This window comes from Brachypodium distachyon, chromosome 5 (genome assembly GCF_000005505.3).
Source record: "Brachypodium distachyon strain Bd21 chromosome 5, Brachypodium_distachyon_v3.0, whole genome shotgun sequence".
In the NCBI taxonomy this organism is placed as follows: domain Eukaryota; kingdom Viridiplantae; phylum Streptophyta; class Magnoliopsida; order Poales; family Poaceae; genus Brachypodium; species Brachypodium distachyon.
In genome coordinates, this window is record NC_016135.3 from 10,822,019 (window position 1) to 10,844,311 (window position 22,293).

The 22,293-nt window shown below is 41.6% G+C and overlaps 2 protein-coding genes across 5 annotated transcripts; one reads left to right on the forward strand and one right to left on the reverse strand.

Moving 5' to 3' along the window:
* Positions 1 to 10,367: 10,367 nt before the first annotated feature.
* LOC100827642 (calmodulin-binding transcription activator 4) lies at positions 10,368 to 18,833 on the forward strand. 4 transcript variants are annotated; one of them, XM_010241507.3, is made up of 12 exons: positions 10,370 to 10,711; positions 11,441 to 11,584; positions 11,678 to 11,793; positions 12,615 to 12,703; positions 12,960 to 13,005; positions 13,889 to 14,369; positions 14,848 to 14,972; positions 15,344 to 15,736; positions 15,815 to 16,494; positions 17,008 to 17,599; positions 17,713 to 18,045; positions 18,392 to 18,833. In XM_010241507.3, exons 1-12 carry the CDS (start codon positions 10,702 to 10,704, stop codon positions 18,467 to 18,469), a joined length of 3,087 nt encoding a protein of 1,028 aa, XP_010239809.1. In that variant the 5' UTR covers positions 10,370 to 10,701; the 3' UTR covers positions 18,470 to 18,833. The 4 variants fall into 4 exon arrangements, with proteins under 4 accessions (XP_024311654.1, XP_010239809.1, XP_010239810.1 ...); XM_010241508.3 differs by having other exon boundaries at positions 10,371 to 10,711; positions 11,459 to 11,584; XM_024455885.1 differs by lacking the exon at positions 10,370 to 10,711 and adding an exon at positions 11,346 to 11,373 and having other exon boundaries at positions 11,459 to 11,584.
* A 939-nt stretch (positions 18,834 to 19,772) lies between these two features.
* Positions 19,773 to 22,293, reverse strand: LOC100837441 (mediator of RNA polymerase II transcription subunit 30). Its single transcript, XM_003579569.4, has 3 exons — positions 21,821 to 22,293; positions 21,038 to 21,115; positions 19,773 to 20,311 (listed from the first exon to the last, which is right to left on the reverse strand). The coding sequence occupies exons 1-3, from the start codon at positions 22,175 to 22,177 to the stop codon at positions 20,213 to 20,215; spliced, it is 534 nt and encodes a 177-aa protein (XP_003579617.1). The 5' UTR covers positions 22,178 to 22,293; the 3' UTR covers positions 19,773 to 20,212.

Here is a 22,293-nt window from a genome sequence, read left to right on the forward strand (position 1 = left end):
ACCAGCAACGAGTATTGAGGGGAAAGGGAACTTTGGTACAGTTTCAGCTAAAAGCAGTTCTGGTTCTGCACTGCTACAGGGACCTCAGCGGAGGGACATAAAGCTACCCGCTTGCAAAAGGGCTCCATATGTTTGACCACTATTCAAAGACAACCTACCATTGCTCGAATGATGTCAAAGAAGTTTATTCAGTTGTTCTGGCCTTTGGTGGCAGAAGGACCACAAGGGCGAAACAACCTGAACATGAAAAGAGGTAATTATCCTTCATTTTTTATATATATTTATAGCCCAGTCCATACTATAGATGCCTAGTCCATCTAAGATGTCGCTCCATCTTAGGCAAGTTTTGAGCCATTGATATTACAAATGTTGCCCAGCTCCCTTGTTCACTACTGTAATGAGGACAAGTTTTTTATGGTGTATGTGATGCTTTTATTATAGACGCCTAGCCTTTTTGAAAAGATGTGCATCAACACTTTTTTAAAACTAAAATTTGCCTAGTTTACCAGGAAGTCAGCTTTCATCTTCAAGGCTGCAAAGACATGTCACTAACCCCACGATTTTTCTGCTTTTTTCATTACTGTAGTGAGGACATCATAAAATACAGCAACTTCTTCATCACTGTGACTGAATTGGCAACATCAATGGCTCCAACCTGCAGGCTGAGCAACTCAGTTATCGAGATCGACATTGAGTATATAATGCAAAAACAACCGAGCAGTGTAAAGAAGTTTGTGATGCCATTACGGATTGGTGTAAGTAACTTCTGCAACCCAGAGCAGCAACTATTTTTAACCATGGTATTTACCACCTCTTTTTAACACAACGGTTACTTGCTTTATGTAGACCAAGCTACATAAAATGGGTTGGTCCGGCAATGAAATAAAGAACAAATTTGACAGGCAAAACTCACATCTGGACCGCATGGACATGGTGAGGAATTACTTCATCTAGCAACTATTAAGCTTTGCTACATGTCTTTCCGCCATTTTTTCTTGGATGTTTTCTTGGTCATGTTCCCGGTGCAGGAAAGTCTTGATCCAAAACTGCTTCAGGAATCAAACCATTATTGGCTCTTTAATCGTAATATAAGGGACAGGAGATATGAAATTTTTGATTCAGTAAGGTCATTCAGCAACAAAAATCTGAATGATGCTGCAAAGAAAATTATTACATGCATTACAGCCTTATGGGACACGCATTACAGCAAATCAAGAGTGAAAGTGGACCAATTCAAATGGTTTGATGTTGGGGGGCCAAAGCAAGATAACACCTAAGGAATTGCTCGACATCACATCTTTTTGTGTTTATGTTTGCCCCTTGTTTCTTTCTCTCCCTTTTTGGGTAATAACAAAATACATTTTTTGTAGGTATGATTGCGGCGTATTCATGCTGATGAACGCTGATTTGTGGATGGGAGGAACACCCTTGACTATGCGCAGCCAAAGATACCAAATATCAAGAAGCTGCTCACCTACACTTGGCTCAACTCCGAAGAAAATGAAATAGACTGGAAACCTGTCAGAGCACGGGTCTCCGGCGCCGGGGATGCTGGACACCCCCTTGTTGTTCGGTGGAGGGCGAGGAGATCGCTCCGGTGATCGCCGGCGTGACGAACGTAGTGTGGACAGTTAGACTTACCCAGGTTTGGGCCACCCAGAGGTGTAACACCCTATGTTCTGCTCTTGGTTGTATTCACGAATGAGTATGCTTTACTGATTTCCCGGGAGGTTCCCGGGTTGGCTACTTGTCCCTCTAAGGAACTCTCCTATGGGTGGACACAATGTTGCTTGTTACTAACTAAGGTTCCAACTCTTTGACCGGTGGCATTGGTCTTCCTTTTATAGACAAGGGGATACCACAGGTGCCGATGCATGCAGCGCGACACGTTAGCTATCCGCGTGTCATTGCCACAAAACTTACACTATTGTTGATCCACGCTGGGCACCATGCAGCGCCCAGGCCACTGTGCACGGTAAATAAAAAGGATTATAGGGTAGCCACTCTAGCCTTGCTGAGCAAGACTAGCCCCTGCCGATGTGACTCCTGTCGGTGCATTAAATGCACTGCGGCCGTTGTCTCGTCCTGTCTTCACGGTTCTGCGGGCCCCATCTCCATGCCCCTTCCCGGCAAGCGCGCCCAGCCAGTTGCCAGGGCAGCGTGCCTTCCACTTCCCGGGACCAGAGTTCTCGGGTACCTACCAAAGCGGGCGCTTCTCCTGTTCCGGTTCTTGGCTTTGTCTTCGCCAATGACTGTCTCTTTGGGGCGGGCTTCCCAGGCCAATCCTTCCCGGGAGGCCGACCTGGCGGGGCTTCGTTACTCGCGACCCAGGCGTCCCGTACCAGTGGTACCCCGTGGGCCACTGGTACGACAAAACCAGTTCTCAAGCTCAAATAGGTAATGCAATTTTTCATGCCCCCTCCCCGCGCCTAATATTTCCCCCCTACTGTATTTTTTTTGACCTGATTATCTGCTTTTATAGGCCAACCATAAGTTGCTTTTTTTTTACTATCATTTATGCATTACAATCACATCTTGGTTCAGCCAGACAACTATGCACATTATTTTTCAACCCAGCCTATGTTTTATGATGTTTTTTATAGCATATTAGTTACTTTTAAAGTTGTCTTCCAACACCCCAAAGGCAACTCTCTATGCTGAATTAGAGGTTTTTGGAAGCATCTTAAGGCAAAAATAGGCCTGACATGACAACCACTCTCCTATGTTTTTGATTCCATCAGAAATAGAGAGAAAGCAACAACTTGTGTTGTTCAACACAAGGACATTTTAACCATGTAGCTGCTACTAGTTTATGGAGATAGAAGTTGCACCCAAAAAAGTTGCTCTGTCTGCTGGCATGATGTTTGGTGCATAGAGCAATTTTTCTATACTATTCCAACACAAGGAAAAGCAATAACCCATAAATGACGCCGACACATAGAGCTAGTAATTCTAGATAGCGAGGAGTTGCCTCAGATTGGCATACTCAATACACTGTAAAATCGAAGCATATTGTTTGCACAACAGAGCAACAACCATGAACAAGTAGTATGCACTGCAAGTATGTTGCAGGGACTAAAATTTGCTTTCCACCCAAAGAACAAGTGAAGGCACTTAAACAAGTCCAACAATTTTCAAAGCAAGACAGTACATAAACTAGGGTAGGGACTAGTTATGGACTAATTCAGAAACACCAGCATCAATCACAGCACATGAAGTCGAACGTCACACCAATTTAGAAGGACAAGTCGCTTGGTTATGCTCATCTGACCCACACAAGGAACATTTGTTCTTCCGTTTGGGCCTTAGCTCAAGTGTGTTCTCATATCTTCTTTTCCTTGTCCTCCCTTTTGTCACTGACCTCTCTGGGTTTCGGACTGCTGGAGCAACTTCAGGCTGCAGCGGCACAGAAGCTGGCGCCGCAACTGATGGGGCTGCTGCTGCTGTTTTCTTAGTAGGCTTCCTTGTCTTGTTTAGATGTGAAAGTTCTGTCCGCATCGTACGAATGTGCTTGTCCACAATTTGCTTTCCTGCATCCGATCCACAAGCCTGCCTAGCAACTCAACAGACATATTGGCCAAACGAATCTCCTTCTCTGATTGGTTTGGCATAACATTAGGCTGATCTTGCTCGGGGGCAACTTCTTCTCTTATCGCTTGCTGCGTCCAACAATTCAAGATGTACTGTTCGGGTATCTCATCAATGGAATAATGAGTAAATACTTTTAAAATGTGACAGGAAAGCAACCCATCCTTTTGAAAATTGCAACACTCACACGAGTAGGAAGCTTCATCCACCCTAGCAGTGACTTTGCATGTTCTTATCCCATACTCGTAGCAGTACTTTCTGTTGGGGTAAATTTCATAAATGTCATTTTGCAGGGGCCTTACATTGTATCTCCCAATCTTCTCGAACTCTGACCGGAACCTGTAGTATATGTCCCTAGTGTAAACCTGCACAGCTTGCTTTTCGATCGGATATGATGACCAAGTTTCGACATGCAGATGGTCTGTCCTGTAGTCATTGCCACATTCTTTTACTAGGATCTTCAACTGTATTTTCTCATATTGCTGCACAAAATTGAGAATAGAATTGTGTGGGTTCAAATAGCGCTTCAACACAGCATTAAAGCCTTCACTGCGTTGGGTTGATTGGAGAAATGGGAAGAAGCAATTCCTGAAGTAACACGGGATCCATGTCGCCCTAATATTGTACAACCAAGCAATGTGCTTGTTGCCAGCCACATCATGATGCGCTTCCATCATCTGTGCCCAACTCTGCTCAAACTCTTCGGGGGTCAAACTGTAATCAACAACCTCGTTGAATTGAGCAACAAATTATGGCCTTCTACCAAGGAACGAACCAAGCTTCTCTTGAGCTTTTTTCATAATGTGCCAGCGGCAGCTGCGGTGTACGTGTTTGGGAAAACCTTTGCTATTGAAGCCCGCGTTGCCCAATCTTAGTCAGTAATGATATTCTTGGGAGCTTTGCCATTCATTGCATCTAGATAGGTCTCAAACAACCAGTCAAAACTAGTTGCCTTCTTATCCCTCAAAAAGCCACAGCCTAACATGAACGATTGCTCATGTCTATTAATATACCTATGGAAGGTGCAAAGAGCATGTTGTACTGATAAGTCAAATATGTAGTATCAAACGAGATGCAATCAGAATAAGCATCTTCATATGCTTTGTGGGGTGCACCATCTATACAGAATATGTTATGAACCCTTTGTTCATCATCCAAGAGAACATTGAAGTAAAATCCTGGATCATCTAGTCGCTTCTGCGTAAAATAGGAAATTGTCTCGGCCATGTCACCACCACGGTTTTGTGCACGCATCCTAGACCGGTAGTTGCTTATTGCCTTTGTTGTATATGGAACAAGAAGACCAGATCCATAAAATGATGACATTAGTTGCATCATACGCCCTGCGAAAAAAGAATGAACATCATGCATAAGAAAATGCAGTTTTCATGGAAAAATATACAATGTCACACAAAACCAGTATTGGGTTTCTTAAAGTAAACTTTCATAAATCTCAGCTGATACCGGTTAACATCAGTGATCTTCAGGCCACTAATCTTGCTTCGGTGCTTGGCTGTGTTGTTGGATCCATGCCGTTCACTTACCTTGGGCTGCCTTTGGGCACCACTCGGCCCACTCTCACTGATTTCATGCCACTGGTGGACAGGATTGAGCATCGTATGTCCAACACTTCGGCTTTGCTCTCTTATGGTGGCAGGGTTATGATTCTTAATTCAGTAATCTCCTCTCTTGCTACATATACCATGCTCCCTGGAGCTCCCTCCTAAAATTTTAGAGGACATTGACAAAGCCCAACGTCACCTTCTTTGGAGCAAACAGACTGAGGTTGGGGAAAAATGTCAATCTCTTGCTGTGTGGGACTTGGTCTGTCGCCCTAAGGATCGTGGAGGATTGGGAGTCATTAACTTAAAAATTCAGAACTAAGCCCTGTTGTTGAAACATTTGGATAAATTCTACAATAAGATTGACCTTCCTTGGGTGCATCTTTTGTGGAATACTTATTACCAGAATAAAGTGCCGCATTCTATTGCTCCTTGTGGATCGATTTGGTGGAGGGACATTTTCAAACTGAATCCCATTTATCGGGGTTGCACCTCCTGTCTTGTTGCCACTTCTGATAGTTGTCTATTTTGGAAGGATTTTTGGAATGGCCATCTCCTGTCGGATGAATTCCCTCGTGCCTACTCCTACTCTACCGACAAGGACATTTCTGTCAAGGACTTTGTGATTTCTCTGCCTCAAGCTCCCTCCATCCAGGCTCCTCTCTCAGCCCCTGCTTTTGCTGAGTTTACTTCTCTTCAGCAGGAGCTAGGTGAGACGTTTGAGTTAGTGATTGAGGCTGCTGGTTCTGATGTTTGGCAGTGCATTTGGAAAGATGGATTTTCTACTAGCCGGTTCTACAAACACTATTTTTCCTCATTGCCTAGTAACCCCATCATGATGAAGTTTTGGAAGTCCAAATGTGTCATGAAGCACAAGGCGTTTGTTTGGCTGCTTATGATGGACAGGTTCAACACGCGAAACATGCTTAGGCGTCGGCACTTTATCATTACTACTAGCTGGGACTGCATCTTATGTCGTTCTCCTCTTGAAGAGACTTTGGATCATCTTTTCTTTGACTGTACTTTCAGCCAAGGCTGTTGGAACGATCTGAATATCACTTGGGACCTGTCCCTCCCACTCACTGATCGCCTGCTTCACGCAAAGGATGCCTGGCCTTGGGGCCTCTTCTGGGAGGTTATCACTCTTGCGGCTTGGGCTCTCTAGAAAGTACGTAATGCTAAGCTTTTTGATGATCTTGCACCTTCCAAAGTTGCTTGGAGAGCCATCCTCAAGACTGATCTGGAGCTGCTCGCCCACAGGTCCACTAGAGACAGTTTTAAAGATCATCTAGTGCAAATTATACACCTTGTTTCTTAGATTTCGTGTGAGGGTTTGTCCTCACCTGCTGCTCATGTATATATGTAACTTGTTTAACTGATTCTGTTTAATATAAATGCAGTAGGAGCCTCTCCTGCTGCTTTCCCCCGTCAAAAAAAAAGTATTGGGTTTCTTTTATGACAAACTAGTCAATGTTAACAAACAAATCAGAGAGAAAAGCAACTAGCATGTACCTGTTTCTAAGTTAGAATCGTGCAGAATTCTCAAGAAGTTTTCTTCTTCCTTGGGGATGCCCTGGTGTGATCTTAGATATTTAGTCAGGGATGATTTGGTAATCAAGGGGTGGTTGTGTTCTGAAATGAAATAAACTACTTGTGACCTACTGTCCATTAACTTTGCCAATCATCCGTGCTTTGCAATTTGTGTCTTTAATTGTCTCTTTTCTACTTTTCTTTCGAGGTTTTTTACCCACATGCAAAGCTCACACCAGGAGCAATCTCATCTCCGTTGTCTACTTCAAATTCTGAGCTCACACCAGGAGCAACTTTAGTTTTTTGAGTCTTCTCACCATCTTGCCTTAGGCTTTCTGAACTTATTGCAAACAAAAAGTTGCTTCTCAACTTCATTTGTGTAAAACGATCTCCTAGAAGTGCTTGAACTTGTTGAGAACCCTAACCTTAGTGAATAGGCATTGTATCTTTTGCACATAACAGCGTGTCAAATCTCATCCCCAAATAAGACTCACTTGGTTGCGATAAAACTTCATCTTCTGGTATTTGAGCATCATTGTTGTCCTCGTCAGGCATACTTGTTGTATCTTGATTAAAGTTAGTTGATTCAAATTGCCCAACCTGGCCCTCATAGCTAACAAACTGCATGTTCCCATTATGTGATGCAACAGCTTTTCCTTCAGCACAAATTGCTTCTCTTACCTCTTTGCGGGAGGCAGGTTGTGTGCAGTACGATGGTAACGTAGCTGTTGCACAGCCTTCGCCAGCAGGATCATTTGTATCATCAACTAGATCAGTAGGCAACTCATTAAGTTTCAGCCAATCCATCTGCAATTAATAAGAGACCGTAAGAGTGCTATTATTAGGCAAGATTCAGATCAAAACCAAATTTTGTGCTTTTCTTAGGGCCTTTTTATGTTCTTTTGTCTTGTACCTACATGCATATTTCTGCATTTTTGTGCCTCCCTAGCTAAGCTATCCTTTGTTTTTTTTAAGCAGGAATTGCTAATCTGAAGAGATGGATTTGTACATATGGCAGAAGCAAGGGATGCAAAGACATTTGATGTACAGGTTGAGTACTGTCAAGGCTGAAGTGTGAATATCAGAACCCAAAATAGCCTAATGCTGGAAACTCAAGGGATTGGCTCAAGCTTTATGTGCTTTTTTAATGCTACATGATTTGCCTCTAAACTTGTTAGCTACTAGCAAACTGATGTGTCCTTTTTGCTTTTTATCCCATGCTTTATACTTACAGCAACCCTGGATGTCAACTACCAATCACCATGATGAATATTGTCCAAAAACTTGTTTCCATATGCAAGTTCTCATGGAACCTGTCTAGGGGAGTAAGAGTTTGCTTGTAGTACTTTTTGCCAACTACTTTTGCATGCTGCTCTATGGTTAGGCATGCCCAAATCCATAACCTGACCCATATTTGCAATTTTTGGGACAGGATAATGGCAGCATGCAACATGACAGTTGTGCTTTTCTGTTTTGCCATTTGTGTTTGGGGGTTTTGTGGGTCGATGTGGTGCTGGATCCAGCACCAATGTTCCTACATATGCAAATTTCTACCAGTTTTTTTGGTGTTTTTTTTTGCCTCTGTTTAAACATGGATAAAAACTTGGCAATGTTCATACTGAAATCCTATTGAAATTGCAAAGATGTATAGGGAAGGGGCAGGGTGCTGGCAATTACCTTTTGTTCCTGCACCCTCAATTTTCTGCTTTGATTTTTGGGGCAGCTTCCATGATTGTTGGAACCCGTCCTTGTTGGAAACAACGGGGGAATTGTGGGAGGAAGAACCGAAGAAGGCACCTGGGGAGAAGAAGGAGATTGGATCTAGGGTTTGGTGCTTGCTTTTTCCTTGCTTTTTTGCTTTTCTTTTTCTGCCTTTTTGTTGTTTCCTGTTTGTGTTTGCTTGCGTGAGGGGGCAAATTGCCCTGAGAGAACAGCGAGTGCAGGGCCCACCACACCCGCGGCGCACAAATAGGTGCGGGGGAGTCCGGGGGACAGCAATTTCCATTTTTTTAAAGCACCCCTGGAACTTTCCTTTTTTGGGTGTGCACCCGGGGGCCCCCTAAAGTGCACATGCACCCCCTAGTCCCGTCCATATCTTATTTACTACTCGCACATTATTCTATATCAACAACAACATATTTAACACGTCCCCCAATAGTTAAAGCACCACCGGAAAGAGGCCGAGTCGAGAAGACTTTATTCAAAATCGATGCCATCGTCTCGCTACATCGATTATTGACAAACAAAGACCCATAAAAAATCTCTAGATGGGAGGCAGTGAGCGTACCTTACTTTGTTAGGAAAGTGGATGTACAATTACACCACCTGCTTCAAGATGCAAATTTAGGTTTATTTTTATACAGTTACCATAGAAAAAATCTCTAAACCGGAAAAACTCTGGCTCGAACCAACCAATCATACAATTTTAGTCTGCTGCAGGTTCTCAACTGTGTGGTGCTGAAATTACTTTTTAATCTCTCATCAGAAATTAGATGGAAAAAATATCAGTTAGTCAAATAATAAATCCGTGCCAATTCTTTTGCGTAGTAAGATGACATTGTCATAATTCACCATGACGTAAAATAGAGTTTGGATCCTTGTACACTTTCTCAATCTTAGAGCAACTCCAGCCGCCCCGCCTAAAGGCCCCTAAGGGCATCTCCAATAAGGTGAGTCAGCCGGTGCTAATATGATGACATGTCAAAATTTGATGATGTGGCCGTATAAAGTAGAGGAGAAAAGAAGCAGTGGTTTCTCCCTAGAGAAACTAGTACTACATGCATACCAAGACGTAAGTAACAACTAAAGTACTATTAGAGCAAGGGTTGTTACTTATATCATGCTTTCGTGAGACCAACTACAATATATTATATATACTTTTGAGGTGTTAGTAACAAGGTTAAGAAACCACTTGTTGGAGAGATTGTTACTATATCTAATATTGTCCATTCTCTCTCTTCTTAGTACCAGCCTAAGTAATGGCTTGTTGAAGATGTCCTAAACAGGCTTAGGGGGCGCCGGCACGAAAATTCCGACCCAGCCATCCTCTCCAAATTGTTTTTTTAGTCGGCGTGGTCCAAAAAGTTAGCCGGCGCACCCAGGCCGAACCCAGCCCACGGGGTGGAGGGGGGGGGGAGGACAGGGGCGCCGGCGCAACGCGTTATTGCGGCGGGCCTGCGATGTCAGCGCCCAATTAATCGCCTCACCGGTTTCTCACCGACCCCTCCTCGGCTCCCGAGTCGATTTTAATGGCGATAGTCTGCCGGTTGCCACGCGGCCGCGGGCCCGACCATTATTGCCGTGTTCACACACCCGCCGGTTCGCATTCTGGCGCTATAAAAAGTGGCGACCCCCGGCGGTGCTCGGCATTCCTCTCGTCACCTTCTCTCCTCTCTCGTTTTTTTATTTTAGAATTATGTAATAAAAAACTTTATGTTTAAATTTTTTGAGAAGTTGGTATTGAAGACGCGGCTGGGTCATGGCGGAATCCTAAAAAAATATTTGCGCCGGCGCCCCCAAACGGCCTTAAAAACAGATGCCCGGACGCCAAATGAGGGTCACGGTCGGAGTTGCTCTTAGCGTTAGAAGTTTATGTCAAGTTTGCACGGATACTGAAGTTATGAAATTTACATGTACGGACAGCACACCCCATACTAAACTACACTATACGTGAGCACATTGGAAGCACAACACGGCAGCACAAGAGGACAAAACAGCGAGTCTTGAATCCCGGAAGGAACCAGCCGATCCCCCTCGCCGCCATTTCATAGCAACTTCTCTTCCCCTCTCCATATCCTCTCTTCCTCCCAGCTCCCCCCTCTGTTTGGGAAATCAAGGACACAGCAAGAACCCTAGCGATATCCTACTTCTCCCTCCAGGGACTATCCGTGCCTCCACTTCCACTTGTCTGCTTACTGTCCAGTTCCTGTTTCTTGGGACTTGGGGGCTTCCGCTTCTTGGAGTGCTTGGCCACCCCTCTTTCCCTTAGAGCTTGGGGGCTGCTGGATCTCGGCAAGTGACCATGAGCCAGAGTGAGTGGAGCTATCTCATCGGTTTTTCCCTTTGATTCTTGGTAGGCGATGCCGCGAGGCCTCCTACTTGCCTCCTGTTTTGGTGTGACCTGGGTAGGAGTAAACTTCTTCACCTTGGGTTTCTTGTTACGGTTGATGCAGCAGCAAGGTGGTGTTTTTTTTTTGTCTAGTTTGTGTAGAGGATTTAACCCTGGATTGTTTATTTCACCTGGAAATCGATATCTTGGGCCCTTCTGTTGTCACGGGTGATTGATCAAATTTGGTGTGTAGGTGATCATTTTAATCGGCTGGAACCATTTTTTTACAAGGTCTGTTTAAGCAAAGGAAAGGTGAATAGTTGCTCAAGATTGTCTGATCAGTTTGAATCAGCTTGCTTTCTATGGTCTGGGGGTTCAAATTCTTTAATATTTATTTAATTTTTTTGTATAACTGCAACTGATTGAATGTATCCTTTCGAAAAAAAAAAACTGATTGAATGTACAACGCAAGCTTCTGGAAGCACCCCCACAAAAAAAAGGCTTCTTGAATATAGAAAATAATTTTAGCAGGTTTCGTCTTGATGTTAGGATTTCGCTCATCTTCTTGTTCACCCTATTACAGTGCAAAACAACCATTGTTTGGAGGAGAGAATGATTGATTGCTTCAACTCATGATAACTAAACGTTGGTTTTGCACCTTAATGTCAGGCTTATATAGTACAAAAACGATTAATACTTTATCTTCATTTAGTTCTTTCTCTGGTTGTAGGTTTCGACATCAACGTGCTTCTCAAAGAAGCGAGGAGCAGGTGGTTAAAGCCTTCTGAAGTCTACTATATCTTGCTGAATCATGAGAGGCTCCCAATCACCCATGAGCCACCAAATAAGCCACCCAGTATAGCGCATCTCCTTAATTTTGAGAACTTTTCTTTTAGTTCTACGGTTCTACCTTTACGTGGGTACACTAACATTATCATTTATTCTCTAGGTGGTTCACTATTCCTTTATAATCGCCGTGTTAATCGGTTTTTCCGGAAAGATGGTTATGCATGGCGGAGGAAGAAGGACGGAAGAACTGTTGGGGAGGCTCACGAGCGATTGAAGGTTTGTTTCAGAAAGCTCAATAGTTTGACACTGTTCCAGTTATTTACTTGGTTTCAATAGTCTTGCTTACTGGCTTGTGAAAAACATCTATTTTGTGAAAAAAAATTAAACACAAAAGTATGCCAAAACTTTTTCGGTTGGCTCGGTGTGCATGCTCCTTGCAAGAAGTAGCAGTGGAACCGTAGAATATTGTGTCGCAAATCAAATATCATGACTTGATCACATCAGCCACTCCTACTGAACATATGTACGGAATCACATATAGTTCTAAAATAGATATCGGTGGACAAGTTGTTTTCATGTCCAGTGTTTGCTGCTCTATCAAGTGATACCTTGCAATTGGAAGAAGGAAACACGCACATGTCAAAATCATTTATTGGTATTCTTTTGTTTGGTATTTTATAGGTGAAAGGTGAAATATCGTTATTTGGTGTCTGCAGATTTTGGAAGAGCCATCGCTCTAGACTAACTAATATGTGGTTTGAAGTTTAAACATCTAGCTTGTAAGATAACTTATACGGAGTATTTATAAGAGACTGCGCAACTGACACTGACAAGTCTTTCATCCACTCTCTTTTTTTGCGTGGAACAAGCGTAAATCTACTGACCATACAAACAATCTATCGGTCTTGCTTATACCAAGCCCTGTCTCTTTATTTGTTCTGTGTTATCGTAGCAATCCATTAGTACTAACAGGAATCTTTTGTAAGGTTAGCCTGATTTATTTTCTTTGATTAATGGATGATACAGATTGTTTTTTATCAAAACTTCATGAGTGAAGCACTAATCATCTTATATATGACATTTTGCTATCATCACAGGTTGGAAATCTTGATGCTCTAAGTTGCTACTACGCTCATGGAGATGAAAATCCTTGTTTCCAGAGACGATGTTTCTGGATGCTGGAACCGTAAGATCAACTTTGCCATTCAGCTAGCTCAAAATCTTCTTAAGAGTCAGTAAAAGAAAACTTCTGAGGACTTCTGTGAGATTGTGGATTATCCCATTTATATATTTTTAAGTTATCATTAATTTGCAGTTGTGCTAAGATGCTGAGCGCTCCTTGCTACACGTTTGCTATCTTGAGCACTTTACAAACATTTGCCTGTGCGAAACAGGGGTTGTTCGTAATATTTTGTTATAATACATCTTCTTCCTTTCTGCAGTGCATACGACCACATTGTGCTGGTACAATATAGAGAAGTAGCTGAGGTATGTGACTTGCTATCTCTGGAAGCAAGTATAGAGTGACATGGTTTCCTGTAAATATTTCTGGTGCTATTTGTGAAGATATAGCAACCAAACCATCTATTCCAAAAGACTGATCTGATAGGAATAGTAGATATGGTATGATCAACACCTCCCCTCACACCACGTGGGTGTGGGTAAATGATTGGGGGAAATGCGGGGACTGAGACTTGAACCCAAGACCTCAGGTCTGATACCATGTTAAGATGTAGCAACCAACCATCTATCCCAAAATACCGATATGATAAAAAGTGGAGATATACTGTTATGGAAAAAACATCTGGCCCGGAAATAAATACCGAGAAATTGACTGACTCAGCTAAAATAACCACACATAAAAAGGATATCACCATTATCAGTTCATGTTCCAGTTGAAATGGTTACCATGTGTCAAACATGAATAGATGAATGTGTCATTTCAGGCCTCCCTGTTTTGTATATTTCAAGAATTCTTATTGACATGAATTCATGCCAGCATCCAGTTACACAATGTATCATTAAGAATGGTTAAACCTGACAATGCATCCGTAGTATGCAACCACTTGTAGCTGCAGTCTGCTCTTGTAATATTGCATGTAAGACACCAAATTACCAAAGTGGAAATTAAGTTTCTTTTTTCCATGATGGATCAGATCTGACCTTTTCCCAATTATGGAGATATTCTTTCATGCTATTCTAAATTAAAAAAGAAGTTGAGCATGAACTGGGACTCAGATGAATTAGATTTGATTTCATGGACATGTATAATTAGTTAATTACAAGTGCTATGTATCCACTCCTTTATTCAACTACAAGGTGAATACATCGCATGAGTAAATGTGTGCTTGGAACTTTGTTTTGTCTCCAGGGAAGAAATTACTCAGCATCAGTGTCAAATGAATCAGCAGGATCTCTTTCAGCCTTGAGTTATCCAAATGACATATATGGAAAGCAATATCACAGCTCCACTTCTGGCTCTAGTGAGAGCAGTGAGTCCCGTCACAGCTATTCTAATTCTATAACTGAAGTAAGTTCTGGTTCTGCAAACAAAATGTACAACAATCATAGTGGCGTTCTACTAAGCATACCGGAGTTCGAGCAAACAACTGTGATAGGGGCACCAGAGCTTGGCCAGAGTAGTCTGGAACAGAGTTCTGAATTTTGCTTGACAAATAAATCTGGGCTCAAGCAAGCTTTGAAGAAGATCGGTGAGCATTTAGGTTTGGCTGATAATGATGATGATGACTACATTTACATAAATCAATCGCAACCTTTGGACTTTGATACAAGTATTGAGGCTGCAGATAGACAGGGCCATCACACAAGCAACAGCCTAGGAAATGTTTCAGGTATTACTGCATTTCTTTAAAGCAAGATCCGTGAGAGCTAAAATTGCAGTACTATATGGAAACAGATAAAAAGAAATCAGAACATCTCTTCCACATGGCTTTGTGATTGGAAAATATTACTGACATCTTAGTACTTATTAGTACTAGTTACTACCTCTGTCCGGGTTTATAAGGCCTGCGTTTGTTCCAAACAAAATATGTATTATATTGCACAAAAAGTGTATCATTAGAATTGTAGTCAAATGAACTTTTGATTTTGAATGATAATTTTTTTTGTATAACTTATATTTTGTTAGTTAAATTGGTGATTTTGGAACACGCACATGCCTTATAAACCCAGACGGTGGTAGTAGTTATGTGGCAGTGCCCACTTCTGACCTTACACACCATCACATTTTGAGGCGTCCAAACTCCAGACTAACTAATTGATTATTTTTTATGTGTAAACTAAACCTAATTCTGCTGTTTCCTTACTCAGGTGAAAAGCAAGCAAATCAAATTCAAGCAGGAGAAACTCAAAATGGTGTTAGCAGGGGGATATTACCATCATGGGGTAATGTGCTGCAATCTAATTCAGTTTCTTCAGCTTCATCTGCGTACATGGTATGATTTCTATTATCCTTTCCGAAATGTGTAATTTCTTCTACGTAGAATAAGAGGGATGCATGTGGAATCATCTACTGTGATGGTCATTCAATTGCTCTTTAGGGGCGTTTAAGTTTAGGGCCTCATAGTTCTTGCATAAGTAAAAGAATACATAAAATGGAATGTGCAAATCATCTTGTTGGCTCCATGTCAACATTGTGTTCAGAACACACTTTACGATGTCCAGAATAATAGCTCTTTTAGTATTTTAAGGAATGGCATGATTCTTTGTAAATTATGACCTTCATTGATTTATTTTTTTGCGGGATTCATTCAAGTGTATTTACACCTTGCATTTTTTACATGGGTATTGTGGTGTGCACTATCAGCAAAGTTCAGAATATCAGCCACCAGGAGGCCTAGACAGTAGTGATTTGCAGCTGCAACTTTCTGCTGCTACAAGATTTCTTTTAGGACCAGAAGACTCTATTGACTCACCATCTTATAATTGCATAGCAAGAGATGAAGGAATCAATGGCATTGATACCCTTTCAGTTCATAACAGTAGTCTTCAAAGCTGTCTGAACCCAGATTGGCAAAGTTTAACACCTATAACACTCGAAAGCAATGCATGTGGCTCTGAAATATTCGAGCTGCTGTCGGACCATTGTCAGTTTGAACCCTCTTCTGGATTAGATACAAGACTAACCTTGACACAGAAGCAACAGTTCAACATTCATGAGATCTCTCCAGAATGGGCATTCTGCTCTGAGGTCACCAAGGTACATCACAAACATTTAAGCTTCTTGCGTTTTAACACCAACTGTTCTCATTTCTATATCATTTCCCTCACAATGCAGGTCATCATTACTGGAGATTTCTTGTGTGATCCGTCGAATTCGTGCTGGGGAGTAATGTTTGGTGACAATGAGGTGCCTGTTGAAATTGTTCAGCCAGGTGTTCTCCGCTGCCACACACCGCTACACAGCAGCGGAAAGCTCACACTCTGTATTACCAATGGGAATAGGGAAGTTTGCAGTGAAGTCAAGGACTTTGAGTTCCGTGCAAAGCCGACGGTTTCTAGTTTCAGAGATCTCACACAGTCATCTAGATCTATGAAGTCTAGTGAAGAGTTGTCACTTCTTGCAAAGTTTGCAAGAATGCTTTTGTGTGAGAATGGATCATCTGCAGTTCTGGATGGTGATCCTCAGTCTACACAGCGTCCAAAACTTAACATGAATGAGGAGCACTGGCAGCAGTTGATTGATGAACTCAATGTAGGATGTGAAAATCCACTAAGCATGGTTGATTGGATTATGGAGGAATTGCTTAAAAGTAAATTACAACAGTGGTTATCATTGAAGCTCCAAGGAAATGACGGAACATGTTCTCTCTCCAAGCATGAGCAAGGTATTATACACTTAATCTCTGCACTTGGCTATGAGTGGGCACTGTCTTCGGTTCTCAGTGCTGGTGTTGGCATAAATTTGCGTGATTCCAATGGATGGACTGCACTTCATTGGGCTGCTTATTTTGGAAGGTAATCAGAAATTATTTTTTATTGCTGGTGAATTCTATTCCGTTTGACTAACCAGAGAGTTATCCATAACGCTGAAACAAAATGTCTCCAAAACAATTCATATGAACAAAAGATGTATCCTTATTGTTTGCTGAAGAACTATTTTTATTATCCAAAACTAAAAATGTTGGTGTTGTACTTGGGTACCCTCAGCTTCCATACCATGAACTTGGTAACAAGTAATAGCCTTTTTTACCAGGAAATGATAACCAAATTCTGAACCTAGGTACCAAAAGAAGTCGAAGTGGTCAGTTTACATGCAAAGAAAATGTGTTTTTTTGGTATACAACATGTTTTGATTGGTTGATTAGTTGTGCACACAAAATGCAATACATCAGCATAGTTCTTGAAATGTCAGTATACTTTAACATCTTTTTCTCTCTTTTTGTGCTTCATATCTTTTCTCTCTGTTGAAGAACTAGCAACCGACCTTGTAAAACATTATCAGTAATAGTATGTCTATTTTTATTGCAGGGAAAAGATGGTTGCAGCACTTCTTGCTGCTGGTGCATCAGCTCCAGCAGTCACCGATCCAACTGCACAAGATCCAGTGGGGAAAACAGCAGCCTTCCTGGCTTCTAAACGGGGACACATGGGCCTTGCAGGCTATCTTTCAGAAGTGTCACTAACTAGCTATCTTTTATCACTGACTATAGAAGAGAGTGATATTTCAAAGGGATCTGCTGCAATTGAAGCAGAGAGAGCAGTAGAGAGCATATCTCAGCGGAGTGCCCAATTGCACGGAGGCACAGAAGATGAGCTCTCACTAAAGGACTCTTTGGCAGCCGTGAGAAATGCAGCTCAAGCAGCGGCACGAATTCAAAATGCCTTCCGTGCCTTTTCTTTCAGGAAGAGGCAACACAAGGATGCTCGACTTAAGGATGAATATGGGATGACGCAAGAAGATATAGATGAACTTGCAGCTGCATCAAGGTTATACTACCAACATCATGTTTCAAACGGTCAGTTTTCTGATAAAGCAGCTGTTTCAATTCAGAAGAAGTACAGAGGTTGGAAAGGGCGGAAAAATTTTCTCAACATGCGCAGAAATGTGGTTAAAATACAGGTAAAGGAATTACTTAATATTTCATTTTAAATTATTCAATCTCAACTCAATGGTACATAATATCTGGCAAGTTGTCATGCACAGGATTAACCCTACATACCTTCCTTTGTCAGGCCCATGTAAGAGGCCATCAAGTGAGAAAGAAATACAAGACTTTCGTAAGCACTGTTAGTGTGCTAGAGAAAGTAATACTACGGTGGCGTAGGAAAGGACATGGCTTACGTGGCTTCCGAGCTGAGCAACCAGCGATGATTGCAGCCGAAGAGGAAGAAGAGGAAGATGACGATGACTTTGATGATGATGATGATGAAGCAGTCAAGATCTTCCGTCGCCAAAAGGTTGATGAATCTGTCAAGGAGGCTGTGTCAAGAGTGCTGTCCATGGTAGAGTCTCCTGAAGCAAGGATGCAGTACCGTCGAATGCTTGAGGAGTTTCGCCAAGCAACTGTAAGTAGTTTATGGATATAGCCATTTAAGCAATTTTCCGATCATAAGCATGTACCCGAGAAAAGTAAAGAGCGATTTACTTGAATATAAATGAAAAGACCGAGGCACTAATCTCTTAGAGGGGCCAAACACAAACATAGTGCAATCATACTCTCTGGTATGCAACGCGTGCAATACTAAATTGTTCGTTAGTGTCAATTTTAATATAAACGAGTTGTAACGAAAAGATCGATCACAGTGTGCTTACTGGATGAACTGCAACCATTTAGAGCTATGCAGCATTTTTGCTGTTTCTGCCCAAAATCAAATCTGTGCAGTATCTTAACAAGGTTGATTCTAAATGCAGATTGACACCGGTGCATCTGATGAGGCAACATCAAGACTTAATGATGACTTGCTAATGGGAATGGATTTCATGTTCTGAAAAAGCATGTGTCGTAAGGACCGTGTGCGGAGCTGCCCACAATGATTTGAAGTAACTATTAATTTGGTACAGTATAATGACCTGATAGAGTTCAGCATGTACAGTGTTTGCCTGATTACTGTAGGCTGATGATTCTGTGTAGTGTTCTTTTTCTTCGCGAGGAGGTTTTATGTAGTGTTGTCTGTTAAGCAGTACTGTGTTAGCTGGGAATGTCTAGTTCAGCATACAATGTCCTGCTGACATGTAAAAAAATCAGAAAATGCACAACATAATGAGACCCATAAACTATAAAACATAGTTATTGGGTTGCTTTCTAGAAATTATGCAGGAGTAGTTTATTAATTAGAGAGAGAACTTGGAGGAATTTTGACATGAGTTTTGAGCTCACGTTTGAGTTTTTTTTTATGTGGACGAATGATAAACAATAACTCCTTTCACCAAACTATAGTGAGAAGACTGGTAAGAAAAGAAGTTATAGGATTCTAATTATCTGATACTCCGGTACAGATCATTTATTCCAGAAAAAGAAAACCTTTTTTCAAATTTCGTCATTGAATTCTTGTAAGAATTCACTTTTATCTTTGAATTTGGAAACAGTTTAACCTTAAAAACTACTGAATCTGTTTATTCAACTCCTTCGGCCTCATTCTATGCAGTTTAGAGTTACCACCAACTGTCAGGCTTTTACACAATAGCACCTTGCCATGCAAACAAAATAATAATTAAAATGATAATAAAAAAAGTGAAACGAGAGAAATGCAGAGAAAATTAAAGAAATCAAGCAAACGGAAAAATTACTAGAAATTTCAAATATGTTTTAGAAAAGTTATAATATACACTTGCATCATTAGGTCATGATGATGTGTGTTATTTCCTTCTACTGCATTCTATCCAATTTTTCATGAATACGATTGTTTTTACTAGACGTTTACCCAATTAATTTATAATATTTCCTATTTCCCTAAAAAAATCAGAATTTCCGAGTTTTCCATATTTTTCTGCTTTTATTTGCCCTAATTTTGGAAGAAAAAAAAAGTCCTTGTTTTTCTATTTTTCCTGTTTCATTTTTTTCTAAATTCTTTGTCAACTGTGTCAGTTCAGAACTGCCTTGGATACTGTTGACTCGATAGAGCTCAAATGTTCAAGGTTGAAACGTCTATTTTCACAGGATTGAACGTCTGACTCTTTTTTCTTCTAAACAAGCACACGTGTTTAATTCATTTGAAAGGCCAAAGTGCTATAAGACCTCCCAACGAAACTCAGATTTTGCAAGGTATATGACAATCGTTCAGCATTTTGAATAACCACACAAGAATCTGCACTGCATGTTTAGGAGCTAAATTTAATTTTCACAGAACAGGGTCCGTGGAACATTTGGGCAAAAATAACAGGAAAAAAGAGAGTTTACAACTTTACATGAGTCTTGGATTCAATGTCTGATCGTGCACTGGTAAAAGAGAAGCATATCCAGTCCAACATATGGTCCTATATCCAAACCCCTGCTTCTGTCCAAAATAAACCTTGCGTGTATATGCGTTACTAGCTATATTTAGCTAATCCGTATTTAGCACCTCACATTTTTAGCATCAGAAGAAAGCTGATCATTTTGTACTTAGCTACTGCATTCCATCTTTTTCCCTTTAAAGAGTATCTCATCTGCTTTCCCTTTAAAAAAAGGCCAGCATATACAATTTCCCCTTAGCTCGCACCTTGTTGTGATCTCTTGGACTTAGCAGTTCCATCTCACGCTGAGCAAGGGCTCTGCCACATTGATATGTCCGATATTAGACCACGGAGTTGATCAATGAGTAGCTTTAGGTGCTTGTTTTTGCTTTCAATCTCCTGTAGTAGAATCTGAACGTTAGACAGGTTTTCATTGCCACAGAGTAGCATATGATATCACTAGGTTAAAAGAATGGATATAGAAGGTGTCATAAGTGTGCTTCCAACTTCTACAAAGAATGGATGAGACTACTATAGATGGTGATATTAATCAGGGGCACATAGGATTGGCTTATTGCGATTGCAGTAATTAATTAAAATGGTACCATTTAATTTTCTAGGAACCAACGGTGTGTGATATAACATCAAAACATACCTCGGTAAAAATAATAATTATATGAATAAATAATGAAAATGGTGACAAATAAACAGCACAAGCATTTTTCAATCCAAAGAATACAGAATGAACATATTTATCATGAATCATATAGAATGAAAAATACTATCCAAACACCGGCACAGGTAAAATAGCAGGGTTTAGGCCACCACAACCAAATCAAACAAAAAAGGACTCTGCTGGAAGATTTTTGATTTGTGGCTGGTGGCGGTATATTCTTTCTATTGAGATTTTTCCAATTCATTTTTTTGGGGGGGACATACTGTCTTGAGAATTTTAAAATTAATATGATCAGGGCAGTAGGGCACATGCCATAGGCACTAAAACAGATATCTCATGTACAAAAACAATGTTAAATTGGGCTTGAACTGGCCGAGCCAGTACAAAGTACCAACTGGTTCCTGACAAAATCCTGAATGTTGCATATAAGTAGCCTCTCACAGTATTACCTTTCTCAAAGCAGATGCACGCTCCTCCAATTGCTCAGTCTCAGCTTGATCGCCCTTGAATTCTGTTGATCCCAACTCCTGAAAACATTGCAACAACATTACAGAGCAGTAACAAGTGTGATCCCACAGATCATGGGCACTGAGTTTGAAGCAACTATAAGCAGAAGAATGGATGCGATTAGATCAAGTTTTGCTAATGGTTCTAATAGCTAATGCAAGCTAGTTTTATCCGGGATAGCATAATGAGAACCAGTAACTCAATAGCAATCCTACGGAAACGTGACAAAATGAGTTGCGCGAACATGCAAGTATCTTTATTTGCTTGCTTTCAAATGCATCTTGAAGTCCTAAGCGCAAGATCCTTGTCTCCTTGCTCTTAGGTGCATCTTGGACAACTCAAATGTGGCATCATTTTTCTGCCAACAATGTTTTTCTACTCCCTCGCTCGTAAATACATGACTTCTCGAAAGCGTGCAATCAAACTTTTCTATTCTTACTATTGGTATGTATAGAAATATTTACCTTGGTAAGGTGAAAAAATTATAACAAATTTGTTAAAAAAATCACTTTTATATTACAAAATTTCATTTAAAAAATCACTAACATATAAGTAAAAAAGGTTGGAGACCGTGCAATGTATCAACTGTTCACGAACAAAGGGACTATTTAGGAATTATCTAGTGAGACAGACAAGAAAATGATTTTTCCACTAGTAGTCTTTAACAGACCCACATTTCCAGCACAGACATTACGAACGGATCATCCGGTCCATCAAGTTCTCACCTGAGCGCAGGGAGCCACGGCGGAGATGGACGCGCGCAGTGCAGCCACGGCGATCTTGTACCGGTGCCTCGCCTCGTCGAGCGACCCACCGGAGCCCGCTGCGCCTCCCCCCGCGGCGTCAGAAACGTCGGAGTCGGCGCAGTTGGGTGGAGGGGGAGCAGCCTGATGTTGGTGGGGGTGCTGGGAGCCGGCGGCGGCGGCAGCGGAGGCGGTGGCGGAGGAGGACCAGAGCACGGGGTTGCAGAGCTCGTCATTCATGGAGGAAAGGATCTGGAAAGCGGCGGCGATCGTATCCTCAAGGTGCTGCTGACCCTCCGCCGCCAGCTCCTGCCTCTGCCGCGCTGCCGGTGAGGCCATTAGCTAGTCTCGCCGGAACCCTAGCTCCCCGCCGCGGATCTGAGCTCAGCTCAGGTAGCTAAGCAAGAGCGAGTTCTGACAAGTCCACCTGAGAAGCCGGGCTGCTGAAACGTCAA

What these genes read in the sequence shown, in the direction of transcription:
- LOC100827642 (XM_010241507.3), top strand. An exon ending in TGTTTCTGGATGCTGGAACC is followed by an intron (nt 12,704 to 12,959) that starts GTAAGATCAACT and finishes TCCTTTCTGCAG; the next exon opens with TGCATACGACCACATTGTGC. An exon ending in GAAATGTGGTTAAAATACAG is followed by an intron (nt 17,600 to 17,712) that starts GTAAAGGAATTA and finishes TTCCTTTGTCAG; the next exon opens with GCCCATGTAAGAGGCCATCA.
- LOC100837441 (XM_003579569.4), bottom strand. Translation starts at nt 22,177, where the DNA reads ATGGCCTCACCGGCAGCGCGGCAGAGGCAGGAGCTGGCGGCGGAGGGT. An exon ending in CCGTGGCTCCCTGCGCTCAG is followed by an intron (nt 21,116 to 21,820) that starts GTGAGAACTTGA and finishes CAATGTTTTCAG; the next exon opens with GAGTTGGGATCAACAGAATT. An exon ending in GTGCATCTGCTTTGAGAAAG is followed by an intron (nt 20,312 to 21,037) that starts GTAATACTGTGA and finishes ATTCTACTACAG; the next exon opens with GAGATTGAAAGCAAAAACAA.